Here is a 14,910-nt window from a genome sequence, read left to right as displayed (position 1 = left end):
AAAGGCTCATTCAATCAGAAATTCAAAGGGATTGTGCCCTTTTTAATAGTCGAAAGTTATTGGAGGGCAACTAACCCCTCCCCCCTACGCCCATCATTCCCCCAACAAAATCCAATCAAAATTTTGAGACAGCCATTTTGTTCAGCGTAGTTGATTTTCACATAGAAAATATGTTTTTGAGGAGGACACTCCCCCACACACCTTAGGGCAAGGGTTTTAAGTTATGCCGTGGGGGCATATAAGGTTTTTGTAGAAGATGTTGTGGTAGAAACTCCATAAATGGCTCATTCTATTGAAAATTCAAAGGGATAGTGCCCTTTTTAATATTCGAAAGTGATTGGAGGGCAAATAGCCCCCCCCCCCTTCCCCCACGTGCATCATTCCCCCAACCACATCCTATCGAAATTTTGAGATAGCCATTTTGTTCAGCATAGTCGATTTTCTGATAGAAAATATTTTTTTGAGGAGGACACTCCCCCACAATCCTCAAGGCAAGGGTTTTAAGTTTTACCCTGGGGGCATATAAGGTTCTTATAGAAGGCGGTGTCGTAGAAACTTCAAAAAGGCTTATTCGATTGGAAATTCAAAGGGTTCGTGCCCTTTTTAATAATAGAAAGTGATTTGAGGGCAACTAACCCCCTTCTCACGCCCGCCTTTTCCCCAAACACATCCAATCAAAATTTTGAGACAGCCATTTTATTAAACGTAGTTTTAAAGTTTGGAAATTAGTTCTTTGAGAATGACAACTCTCCCACAGCCCTCAGGGCAAGGGTTGTAATTTAAGCATTCTCCGAATCCTTCATATTATTTTTTATGGAAGGGATACTCGTATAAACTTTAGAGAGGGCTCATTTGATTGGAAATTGAAAGTTCTTGTTCACTTTTTAAGAGTCAAAACAGATTGGAGGGCAACTATCCCCCCTCCTCCACGCCCTAAATGCATCAGATAAAAATTTTGTTAAAAATAGTTGAAAGGTTAAGTAACAAAACTCTGGCGTCGACAAAACCGCCCAGGGCCCGGGGGCAGGAAGGGATTCTCGTATAAACTTCAGAGAGGGCTCATTTGATTGGAAATTGGAAGTTCTAGTCCAGCTTTTACGAGTCAAAATCGATCTAAGGGCAAATACCCTACACCACGCCCCTTTTCCCCCACCCCTCCCTTTGAACTAATTCTGTTTATACCTGAAGGCCCAATGAGAGTCAGAATGTTTTGGTATTAGCACACACCTATTAGGCATCTGCTCTCCTCCCTAACAAGGAAAGAAACAGAGAGTGTAAGGCAATGGCGGATCCAGGGGAGGGGCGGGGGGGGTGGCCTCCCCCTAACGTAGTCTAAAGTAATGTAATTTACTTAATTAACGCAAGATTGCGTTAATTAAACTTGCTCCTAACGCAAGTTTATCGGATCAACTATTTTGTATCCCCCCTTAAAAAATCCTGGATCCACCCCTGGTGTAAGGGCACTGTAAATTTTAATTTGTAATTCAATGAACCCTTTTCAAAAGCTTATGAGACCACCTCTTCCATATAAAGTGCCCCTGGGAAAATAAATAAGTATTAATTCATTGAACCCTTACGGCTCTTTACTCAGGTAACGCTATAGCATTGTATGTGACCTAAAAAGTTGATTAGAAATTTCAGCTTCCATTTTTATGAATATCCGAAATTATCTGAGGGGAATATGTTTGGGGGAGCATATTCAACGGCTGGGGAATTTCTGCTGGGTGGAATTTATCGTGGGGGATTTATGAGCAGGAAAACAAAATGTGGGAGGAGGAATTTCCCAGGAATAGGGTTTCCAAATGTGAATTATTCAGGGAGGGGACGACTAAACCCATTCGATAATATTCTAAATTTTACATCTGAAAGTAACGGGAATAAAGAATCAACGGAAATGTCAGAGATAGCACTTCAGGTTCCTTTAGACGATTTTGTTCGTGTCTTTTGAAAAAAGAAATTTTCAAAATACGTATTAATTTAATTTGTATTACTTTCTCTGTGGCTGCTCAATTATGCATGTGAGGAGGGAGACTTCCCCCACCACTGTCTCCGCTAAGGTTTCAGTTTTTATCTCTAGCCTTAAAAATGAACGCAATGCGATAAAAGTATAACTCAAAATAACATATATAGAATAATATATGCACATAACACGGAACAATTAATAAAAATTGCATATTATGAGTTGAGGTTTACCCAAATGATGGGCCAGGGGGCTCACCATTCCACAATCTATGAAATCAATCCTGCAATAACTGAAAATATAAAGTATTTTTGAGTATTTTAACGTCTTCCACAACTCAAACGTTCCAACATTCTACAGCCCAATGAGTCTGTCTGATCTCCTAAATCGGGAACGGAGGAGATAAGTGAAGTTCCGCCCCATATTGGATGAGTCTCCAACCTCACCCCCCCCCCCTCTCCTACTGTCTACGTTAAAGTTTTCTTCCTTCTACCAACAACGCCGCCTCCACCCCCAAGACTTTAATAAGGTAAAGTTTTGTATGGGAAGAACACATAGTAAATCTATTATAATTATCCAATTATAAGGTTAAAATACATACTTTGTGATAGATGCAAAATTGTTTTGGCACACAAAATCCTAATAAGGTCAATTCTAAACAGTCGTGATCCTTTTGTGACAGCAAGTGAAATGGTCAAAACACCCTTATTGGAGATATTTTTCAATCCATTCATTGCTGTCAATCGCTGTCCACAAGTTATGCAAGCTGTATATTGTTCAAATATAAGGTTTTTATCAAAGAGGTAATCGTATAGACTTTGAAAAAAGCCTCATTCGATTTAAATTGAAAGTTCTAGTTCCGTTTTTTAAATTCAAGAATAATCGGACAGTAAGCAACCCTCCCCCCATGCAATAAAAACTTGAAACTTTTTGTAATCAAAAACGAACAAAATTAATTAAAAAAACCTTTCCGAAAAATAAGTTTTTCAAAGAAAAGTAAAGGCCATTTTAAACTTAAGCTCAGGAGATATGAATACCTGTTAAAATTCAAAATTCAAAACGACCAGAAATTACTATTAAAGAATAAATGAAACCAAAAATTAACAGAAATTAAATAAAATATCATAGCAAAAAACATACAACAAGTGATAATATAAATGAATAAATATATCTTAAAGCGAGTAATGTTTAGATTGAATCGCACTCACCAATTTGTGGTGAGTGCGATAGCCATGAAAAGCTCCGACGAAATGCCTGAACTTGTATATTCTCCTGTTCTGAATTTTATTCAAAGCAATTTGCTAAGCGGAATTGAGGAGGATATTATTAAAAGACATGGTATGGAGTTTTTTGACGTGAATATAGTCAAAGAAGCTAAAAGTTTACTGTGGCAAATAAGTGCACCTGAATTGGATTGCCCAGTACGTAAGGGGAACAATGCTCTTTCTAATCATTTTAGTGACATTATTTCTCTGTTAAGATCTCTTGACAGTAGTGACACTTTTGCACCTACGTTTGTGATAAAGCGACCTACAGAGGGGCCATGTCTCCCTGCAAATGCTTATTCTTCTTTACTCTCTAAATTTAATGAGCTACAACAAGTGGTTGTTGAAATGTCAGGGAAATTTGACAATTATCAGTTGAATTTTCCTCAACTTCCAAAACCTACCCCAGCAATTGACACTCATACGACAGTTATTGTTTCTAAAGTGCCGTCAGATCTGTCTGATCCGATTAAACGCAAATCTGTTCTCGATCAAATAGCTGGGCATGAATTAGTTTGTAGTGTGAAACCTGTTAAAGATAGATGGTATGTCAATATTGATAAATCTGCAACTGAAGATTTTTGTACATCTGTTCAGAACTTTATTACCAGAGCAACAGTTAAAGTACAATCCAAGCGCTTTTCTGGGATTCTCAGAGGTTTCCCAGTTGATGTTGACCTTTCAATTATTAAAAGACTGCAAGTTATAATAAGTGCAAATCGACTGGGCCAGACTATTTCAGTCAAGCTTGAATTTGAAGACTCCTTCACTCAGTCTGCTTATTTCAAAGAAGGAATTAAAGTGGGATATGATTTTTTTCAAATTCACGTATTTAAAGAAATACCTAAATGCTGCTTCAAATGCCGATCATGCGATCACTTTCAAAGTGCTTGCACCAGCAATGTCCCGAAATGTGCCAGATGTGCTGGGCCACATCTTTCTACTAAGGATAGTCCTTGTAGTGTTGCTCCCAAGTGTGCTAACTGTGGTAAAAATCATACTTCTTATAGCTTGTCCTGCCCTATATCTAAGGATATAATGTCGCGCTCCCACTTTTTGCAATGACTTTGGAGTTTTCAATAATATCGTTTAATATTAATGGTACAAAGGATAAGGATTTCGTTATTGATGAGTTCTACTATGATTTTGATTTGGTTTGTTTACAGGAGCATCTTCTTACAGACTCTAGCATTAACGTTTTGCGTCGTAGCCTTCATCATGATGTTTTTTTTACTACTGCCAGAGCCACAAGAGGCCGGCCATCCGGCGGACTAGCTTTTGTTTTTAAGCACAATCCTAATTTGGTTTCGCCGGTGATTTTTTACTCGGATTAGTTTTTTTGGCTGTTCGTATGGGCACTATAGTTTTCATTAATTCTTATCTGCCTTATGATGACCGTTCCTCTAGATCGATGGCTAGATTTGCTAAAGCCTGTAACACGTTGAAGTTTCTAGTGGAAAAAATTCTTTCTATTTCTCTAGATTATATGATCATTGGTGACCTCAATACAGATATAAATAACTCATCAGTGAGATGTGATTTGTTGTTGGATTGCCTTCCATCTTATCATATTATACCCAAAACTCAACCGTACTCTTATATTCACCATTCAGGCAGTAAGAGCAATATTGACCACATTGTTTTCTCACCTAGTATTATTACATCAATAGTGTTTGTACATGCTGAAGAACAAGACTTAGACCATCTCCCTATCTCACTTACTCTTACGCTGAATTTAAACCCTGCAAGTTTCTGCAAAGTACCCCAGTCTTCAAAATGGTTTGAAAAAGTAATTGGAAGAAAGCTGATGTTCCTCTTTATGCGTTTACACTAACAAGGCTGCTGTCTGCTATACGAGTTCCCTATCATCTGCTTCAGAGCTCTATACAAGGGAATTGCAAAAAGGACCTGGATTGCTATTATAATCAAATAATTAAATGTTTAAAAGATGCCGAGGCAGTTGCAGTGCCGCTGCAACGTGTTAGACGTGGTACGCAAAACCTATTTGGTCTTTAGATCCTAATTTAAAAACTTTGAAAAATAAAGCTAAGTTTTGGTTAAAAGTGTGGAATGAATGTGATAGACCGCCCTGTGGTATTGTTTCTGACCTTAAGCGTAAGACCCGCAGGGAATATAAAAAATATCTTAAGTCTATGCGTTATCGTGGTATGGATTTTCCAGTGTCAAAGAGAGAATGGCGAAAAGTTATTAATTCTGAGTCGATTAGAAGTGATGTACCAAATAGTGATTGTCTTTCTGCATCTGCTAGGCATGACCATTACTCGTCTATTTTTTCTAATGTTAATTACCGTGTGCATTCTTTGTATTCTCATTCTCTTTCTGCTATTTTTAGTACCCCTCTATCTCAGCGTCTCTGTGTTCCTATTTCTCTTTCATCTGTAATTGAAGCAATTAAGAAACTTAAATCAGATAATGTTGATAATGATGGTATATCTAGATTTCACCTTTTATTAGATTGCTCCCCCTTATTAACCATATACACCTACTTCTCCAGATGTGTATTTGTACTTCTAGTGTACCGGAGAGTTTTTTGTGTGGTACTGTCTCTTCAATTTTAAAGAAGCGGAATTCTCCTTTTATTTGCTCTTCTTACCGACCTATTACTGTCTCTTGCACTTTTAGTAAAGTTCTTGAGCATGTTTTAATACCTTTTGTGACTAATAATATGCTTGAGAGAGATAAACAGTTTGGATTTAAGCCCGGAGTAGGTTGTCAACACGCAGATCGTGTATTATCATCTTTGCTCCTTGAAAATTCTTCTAAGGGAAGGAGTATATTTTTTTGTACTTTAGATCCATCAAAAGCTTTTGATAGTGTATGTCATAGTCAGCTTTTTTCTGCTCTTCGTGGTTACGGTGTCAATCTATCGGTTATTTTGCTTCTTCGGTACTGGTACTCTAATTCTTTTCTTCGGCTGAAATCTCTGCCTGCATCTAATATTAAATTGAAAAGAGGTTTAAGGCAAGGTGGAGTTTTATCTCCGACCCTTTTTAATTTGTGTATTTCAGGAGTTCTGGCAAAGATTTCGGCTACCTATCTCTCCGGTTTTTCTGATGTTTCCTACCTGGCTTACGCTCATGATCTGCTTCTTATAAGCCGTACTAAAACTGGTTTATCTAACATGGTTTCTCGTGTTGCTTCTTCTTTTTCAGACATAGGCCTTTCTCTTAATGTAGATAAATGTAAATTTCTTTCTTTTAATAATATTTCTAGTACTTCCCTTCGCTGTTGTGGCTTTACTATCCCTCTCGTAGATTCTCTTCGATGGCTCGGTATTTCTATTACTAATAGTCTTCCGAGCTTGCGCCAGCGCACAGTCTCAGATATTAATTTGAAAATTAAATTAGGATATGCTAAGATTATTGCCAATAGAGGTAAATATAATAAACTCGCGTTAGCCAAGCTCTACTCAACTTTTTGTGACCATTCAATTCTTTTTGCTTCTGGAATTTTCATCCTTCTGAAGAAAACTGAGTTAAAAAGAATCCGGATTAATTATTTTAGATTTTGTAAATTTTTGTTGTTTCTTCCACCTTGGACCAAAAACTGGGTAGTTATTAATAAATTTCTTGTTCCTAATATTACTGAAAAACTGGAAGCACTACACAGAAAACTTTCAAATACTGCTTGTATCCATTTTTCTCCGCACCATCACCTTATCAGGTTTTTTCAGTCCTAAGTTATTTTTCTTTTATTTGTTTAGTTGTTTTTCTCTGTTTGGTCATTCTACAATTTAGATTTGTAAAGAGTGAGTAAAAATCCAATAATGATAATATTAATGCCTGCTTATTAGATTTTGCAAGTTGTCAGTTTTTTTTTTTTTTTCCTCTTTTCTCCCTCCTCTCACGTTATTTTTTTTTTTGCTCTCGTTTCTTTTAAATTATTATGTGTTACACTGTAATTTGGTAATTTTTGATTTATATATTGTCTTGTGTCGCATTTTTTGTGTTTTTCCCCGTGATACTCCACGTATTGTACCTCTGTATAGTGTGGGTTAAAAATAAATAATAATAATAATAATAATATGAAACTCAAGCTTAAAACGAAAAAGAATAGTTTGCTATTAAAGTATAAATGAAACTTAAAACGAACAGAAATTAAATAAACAATCAATGCAAACAAACATACAATATATATTAATGTAAATGAATAAATAAATCTGAAAACGTGTGAAACTTAAATTGAATATGCAAATCAAGTTTGAATCTAATAAAAATAACTACAAACAAGAGTTTGGGTATCGCCTCACTGTAGAAGCCTAAAACCAACCGCGTCATTGGCGCTTTACTGAAAACGAATTATGTTACAAATGTTTTCTTTTGTACTTAATATTGAAAATAAATATTATAATTACAGTAAAATTTGGAACTGATGAGCTTTCAGCAATTAATATCATTATACATCAAATATCAGTTTAATTTATTAGTTCTTTCCAAGAATGGTCAAGACAAATATAGTTTTACTACAAACAAAATTTTGATACTGCCCCCTTCTTTAACTGCAAAAACCTAAATCCTTCTGCGTCTCTCTCTCTCTCTCTCTCTCTCTCTCTCTCTCTCTCTCTCTCTCTCTCTCTCTTTCTTTCTCTTTTTCTATCTCCCTATCTTTCTCCCTTTATCTCTCTACATATCTATCAAAATATAAATATAAATATATATCTCTATCTAACTAAAACTCAAACTCTCTATATATATCTATATATATATATATATATATATATATATATATATATATATATATATATATATATATATATATATATATATATATATATATATATATATATATATATATATATATATATATATATATATATATATATATATATATATATATATATATATATATATATTAAATAAAAAAAACGAGTTTTTTAAACTGAAAGTAAGGAGCGACATTAAAACTTAAAACGAACAGAAATTATTCCGTATATGAAAGGGCTGTCCCTCCTCAACGCCTCGCTCTTTACGCTAAAGTTTTTTATTGTTTTAAAAAATAAAGTTGTGAGACAGAGTCAAACTTTAGCGTAAAGAGCGAGGCGTTGAGGAGGGGACAGCCCCTTTCATATACGGAATAATTTCTGTTCGTTTTAAGTTTTAATGTCGCTCCTTACTTTCAGTTTAAAAAACTTTCAGTTTAATAAAGTTGTAGGAATCGATATAGAAAGAAATTTAACATAAATTGTAGGTTACTTGGATTTATAAAAGGGCAAGTTCGACACGAGAATATTGCCAAAGATCGTTCTTTTTGGGCATTCATCTAGAGCTGAACAAAAAGAATGTCGTCCCCAAATGAAATGATAGGTCATGAGGAAAGATTTAAAGGAAAAATGGGACATTCTTGGAGGGGGTAAAAAGCGAGCTTTGAATAGTTTAGGATGGAGGAGGAGTGTTGGGAACCTAATGTGGCTTGGCGCTGCAGTGAGTTATTAGTATATATATATATATATATATATATATATATATATATATATATATATATATATATATATATATATATATATATATATATATATATATATATATATATATATATATATATATATATATATATATATATATATATATGTATATATATAAACACAGGTTTTGTTTTTATGTATAATTTACTGGAAATACTGGTTTGTATGTTTAATTGTTTTTATGTTACATAGTTGGTGATAACCATAAGTAAGCAAAGAATGATTCATGTTAATAGTAACCAAAACTTTAAAAGCGAAATTTTGCTTGTTTTGACAAGGATATATGCACTAAAACAATTGGTTTCTTATGGTGATTCCAGATATGTAAAATTTATTAGCTTTAAAGTACCCACTATAGGTTAAGAGCCAGGGAAATTGTACCCAATTTTCAAAAAAGATGAAAACACCCCCAAAAGGACACGTGTTTGATAAAAATTCATCCATCAATCTCAGCACATTACGACAACTTTGTTCTAAAGGTTTCATTGTGTTTGAATTAAAATCAAGTATTTTGCAGATATCAAGACATGGCTAGTCACACCTCTAGCCATCTCTAGCTAGTCACATCACATCTAGTCCACTTCACATCTCTTTAATTAATACTTTAATTCCTTCTATACTTCCCTTAATTTGCTCTCCTTCTTATCATTCAAAAAATTCATTTACAAACCTTTCCTGTTTTCAACCAAGTCTTAAGCGTTTTCGCTATTATTCTCACATACGTTTTTATGTTAACTACCTACCCTGTATGGACTGCATGGCTTTCTAGGAATGAATGTGCCACTGCACGGCATTACCACCTCTGAAGCTGGAAATTTCAAGAAATAGTATTTATACTTTTAAATCGACTGACTGTTTCAGAATTTTCAATTGATAGCAACTTGACCTTCTTTTGGGCAAAATTGCAGATTTACGCTACAAAATGGTAGAAAACGCTACTTTCCCGTAACGCAATATTCTTGACTTCTTAAAAAGGGCACTAGAACTTTTAATTTCTATTCAAAAAAAGAGACCTCATAATTTCTTAGGAACAAGGAAACATCTGTGGCCTTTCTCATCAGAAAAATTGTATAATTGAACGTTTTTGTTGATTGGAACTTGAAACCGAAAACAAAGTAACTATTATTAGGCTCGTAGCCTTTGATACGTAACCTTAAACTTTGGAATCAAGAACAGACTGAACAGACTAAAACAGAAGGACAGACTGAAAGTCTGTTATTTTGAGGTATTAATTGTAATCAAAATGTTTTTTAGAGTTTTGGTAACGATCAGCCCGAGCCACTCCTTATTTGCGGTTCTTTATTACGAAGTGTTTAATTTATTGATAACTACCATGTGAAGATTTTTGTCTTTTTTGTTTGTTAAACAGCTACGAGGGGTATTAACTCTCATGTGAATCAGGAAAATAACTTAGAGCCATTTCAGCACTTAGGGTTGGTGAAGGTATAATGAAAATGAAAAACTAAATAGAATGAAAATGCTTGGGGTGAAAATTATCTATGACTAGGGCCGTATCCAGGATTTTTTTTAGTGGGGGGGGGGGTTACAAAAAAAACTAAAAAAAGCATCAAAAATTGGTTTATATTCATTTTTTTTTTACAATTTTACGAGTCGGAAAAACAATTCGGTGGGGGGGGGGTCAAACCTCCTGAACCCCCCCGGATAAGACAAATATAAACAGATAGAATATCGTACTATTGCTGATTTTTTCCGCCCTATCATAAACTAAAAAACTTATAAGGGTTGAAAAAAAAACAATTCCATTTTCCAGTTGTCGGTTTTGGGTTGTCAATTCATGCTTTTCATTTAAGTGATTATACCTTGTCCTAATTTTTTTTTTTTTTTTTTTTATTAGCGCTATTTAAACATTAATTTTTAAAATACGTGCGTCGTTTAATTTTAGTGTAAATAAAGCACCCCCAAAAATTTCATACAGTAGTGAGATTTCTTTTTTGTTGAAACAATATGGTTAGATTTGATATACCGTTTTTAGAACAACTAAATACAAGTATAGTTTCATTAAAAGGTCAAGCCTAATTTTTTGGCAATTTTTTCAGGTGCCTGGCCATGGATGGCTCTCCTAGGATATACTGAAGATCCGAGTAAAGGAGTTGACTTTGGATGTGGTGGTTCTCTTATTACGAATAGGCATATTTTAACGGCTGCTCATTGTGTGTACGACAAAGATGATCTGTGAGTTTTATTCTCACATATTTAGCACCCTATTTATGATGTGCTTCTTCTACAAGCTTTTCAAAAGTCTTTCTTCATCTTTACTTTTCCTCCATTCCGCTCTATTTAAAGCGTCTATACTTCTCAAGAGAAAAGCTTCTTCACCTTCTTAACATCTCCTATTTATTACAACTATTTTTTATTAGCCCTTTTGGAACATTAAGTTTTTTCTTTTTTAAAACACAATAGCAGCAAAGAGCTAAGATAAGGGTACGCATTTCGTAAGAAATTTGCATATGTTATCAGTTCCTCCCAGTGTATTCAACGAACATAATTTATGGGTTTGGTATTTCATGTCACATTTCAGTATTTCATGTTTTAAATTTAGAAGTACTTTAATCGCAAATGATTAATACAAACTGCTAAGAGGCCCAAGCCCTACATAAAGGTTGGCAGTCCTCCTCCATCCCATTATATTCAAAATTTTGTTTGCCAAAAATATCCCAAAACGCCCCTGTCTTTATCTCACCCCATTTCTAGGATACTTTAACTCACTCCATTTCTTAAAACTTCATTGGCTACTTGTTAAAATCGGCCAAGGCATTTAATATAAGTAACGATTTCAAAGTGCTAAAAAGAAGAGTGGTAATATCTATTGTAAGTTCGGCCAACACGATGCTTGTGTTTTTATTTTTTTAAGTCTTTAAGAGTTAGAGCAGTATTTACGATGTGTTGCTACTTAAAACTTCAATAGTGCTCAACGCCAACAAAGTAGGAGACAATTCTTCTTTTTCCCTATTGTTCAAAACTTCTGTTTTAATTGACAAAGATAACCAAAAAGATCCCAGAAGATTTTAGTTTTTACTTTTCTCATCGTTTTTCCTTAAACAGTATGGAGTATTTGCTAAATCTATATTTCAGATAACGAGTGTCATATTTTTCAGTTTTTTTTACACAGTAGCCGTAAATTTTCAATATAAGGGAAACACTTGACACTGCTCATCAAGGATAAGCTGAAATACTGCTTAAAATATATATGAATGTTACAGCAGAGTAACTTATAAGCACCAGTAACATGAAAACATGCTCAATAAAATGTTTATACTTATTTGTTATGCTTAGATGTGGTAAAAATCTGGACGGTTCTTTATTCAAACCCTCAGACAACGTTACATACCCAGGCCTTCCAATCGGCAAATTTTTCGGCCACACACACCGTTTGCTGATAACTCACGTTGAGCATAAAGTTAGTATTTTTCACAATGGAATCGTAAAAAGCAAACTGGGCTTCAACTGTAATCTTCTAGCCATAGCCCTTCCACTGGATTTTTTTCCATTCTGAGAATTTTTTACAGTTAAAGATAAAAAGTACCTACGATCAATCTTCTTCAGATTTGCCAAGTATCTTTTACAATTACCGCCTTGGGCTAGAAGCCGTTACATTATCCATGTATAGCCTTGCAGACTCTTATATTTGTATTAATAAATCTTTATCCTGTTTTAAAAGCAATTTTTATCACCCATGGTCGCCAGTTAGTTTGCATTAGTTTGTTTGTATTAATGTAATGTATGTATGAAACGTTTTTTGTCATGCATTTGAATTTCCGATGTGGGTTTTTGTCCTGTTTTTGTTATCTTTAGTAATTACTCCGTCTATGGGCACCCATAGGGGGGGGGCAGGGGGTGCCCGCCCCCCTGGCTGAATGATGCTCCCTTAATTTTTATTTTTGTTCTGAGATATATATTATATAGCATTAAAAGTGCCAATTAGATGAGGTTTGTCCCCCCCTGGAATTCAGCTCATGGGCACCCATGACTCCGACTATTGCATCTTTGTTTTTGATGGGCAATAAATGAATAATAATAACAATAACAATTTTGACACAATACTTTAGGGCCCTAGTGAGACTTGGCGAGCATGATCTGGCATCCGCTTCTGACGGTGCAAAACCTATTGATGTTTCGATTGCTAAGAAGACAATCCACGAAAATTACGACGGTCAGGGAAAATCGTGGCAGAATGATATTGCTATTCTTACCCTAGCCAGATCTGTTCCTTTTACAAGTAAGTATTATGGCGTTTTACAAACTATATCAACTAAACTATTTTGATAAAAAAATATTTTTCAAAAGATGAATGAAATAAATCACTTATAAAAATGAATATATCAATGAACATATCCTTTTAAAATAACAGCCAAATAAAAAAGGATAAGAAAATAAAAGATAAATGAGAGGGAAAACAAAGTTAAACTAAGAGGATATGATGTAAAATCATTGGCTAAACGTTTAATTTTTTCTATACTATAGACAGCAGTAAAGACTGAAAGAAAATAATAAGAAGTGAACATATGATCTACATTTTACATTGTGAGATCTAAAAGCTAGTTATAAAAACTGAAGTGAAATACTACTTGAAATAAAGTGAAAACTATAGAGGGATATGAACTTTTGTGAAGATCTTCTATCAACTAAAGTAAATGCCTTTCAATCTATAGGGGGCCCTTCACATTGAAAACATAAGACTTTAAGTTACGTCAAATGCTTAGGGTTTTTACGTCTCATGTTACGGTTCATAAGTTTATCTCCATATATCTAACATAGAAAACTCAGCATACAAAATTCTAGCTATGCAAAATTCACTTAAGGCGAACAAAAACTATTAATAATAAATTTAGTTTTTCTTCCCGCTTAAACCAACCCGACACCTACAATGTCATTTGCACTTTACTGAAAAAGAAACAAAGAACTTAAAATAAAACTTAGTTTTAGCAATTAGTTGTCAATCAATTTTATTGCAATGGATCTAGAAAATCAAATGATTGATGAAAATTGATTGCATACGGACTAAAAAAAGAAACTATGATTACAATTACACAGATATTGGAGAAAAATTTTTGAGCAGCTGTTAATTTGTAGTTTTTAAAGAGGGGTCTAACGAAGAGAAAAAAGTTTCCGATGCCCCGCCCCCCCCCCGTCTAAAATGGTGTCTCATGAAAAACTTTTCTTGATTAGTTCAAAACATATATCCTTAAGTCTTCAAGATATGGGGACTAATGCAGAAGGAAAACAAAGAAAAAAAAATATATATATTAAGTACTTAAAAAGAAGAAAATGAAATTTTTTAGCTATTTTTATATGAATTCGATTGAAAATTAAAAATTATAGTTCTCTTGTAAGGTCCATGGGTAATTTTAGAACAATCAACCTCCTGGCCGTACCTTTTTCTCTGCCAAACCCCTCAAAAGCTACCCCAAGTCGGGTAGATGGCCATTTTGTTTAGGAACGCCAAAAAAATCTAAGAAGTATGCCTTTAGGGTTGACATCACCCTGATAACTGCAGGGATAATGGCTCTTAACTATGTAAACTACCCAATGTTCACAGCCAGGCTTTAATAAAAAAGGCGGCCATGTTTTATCTTTGCTGTTTGATCACCCAGAAGCTTTTTGCCAGGCTAAGATTTAAAGTTTCACAAGGATTAATTCTGAAAAGATCGCATGTACTTGAGACGATACCATGCTACATACACCCGAATTTTCAAACTATCTGCAAAATCTTGGGATTAGTTTGGAAGCTGTAAAAATGAATTGGGAAAGGGATTTTTATCGATTAAAAAAAAATGGACCAAACATATTTTTATATGATTGGTGTAAAACTTTCAGGGTAAGTAGAACGGACCAAGGTGATTTTTGACAAGGACAATAAGTTCTGGAAGAAAAATAGAGTTATATCAATTCTTTGAGAAAAAATACTGGATTTTTTTTTACATCTTCATCTGATTTAAGATTCTGGCCGTGTAAACAGATAAAATATGATTTCCAGAACAAGGGAAACTTAATTGAGGTACAAAAAAGGAAACAAATCTAGTTATTCTGCTCTGTGGCGTTCTATGATTTTTTTCATTTATAAAACAAAACAGAATTATTTTCATTAAATGACATTTATAAGCATATATGCAAAAAAAAACTGTTTTAACATAATACAACGAAAACGTTATTTTAATAAAATAGTGGGCCAAGTTGCGTGTGGA

The 14,910-nt window shown here is 34.2% G+C and overlaps 1 protein-coding gene across 2 annotated transcripts in view; it reads left to right on the top strand.

Moving 5' to 3' along the window:
• LOC148943604 (venom protease-like) overlaps nt 1-14,910 on the top strand; it is a 66,239-nt gene that overhangs the window by 24,003 nt on the left and 27,326 nt on the right. For both annotated transcript variants that reach the window (XM_089101885.1, XM_089101884.1), the window contains exons 4-5: nt 10,765-10,900; nt 12,775-12,944. In XM_089101885.1, coding sequence (XP_088958011.1) covers nt 10,765-10,900; nt 12,775-12,944 — 306 coding nt within the window. The remainder of the gene's footprint in view (nt 1-10,764; nt 10,901-12,774; nt 12,945-14,910) is intronic.

The sequence above is a fragment of the Artemia sp. Qi Xiang Cuo genome, chromosome 15 (genome assembly GCF_049724085.1).
Source record: "Artemia sp. Qi Xiang Cuo chromosome 15, ASM4972408v1, whole genome shotgun sequence".
In the NCBI taxonomy this organism is placed as follows: Eukaryota; Metazoa; Arthropoda; class Branchiopoda; order Anostraca; family Artemiidae; genus Artemia; species Artemia sp. Qi Xiang Cuo.
The sequence above is the reverse complement of the archived record's forward strand: the minus strand, read 5'-3'. Positions and strand labels throughout refer to the sequence as shown.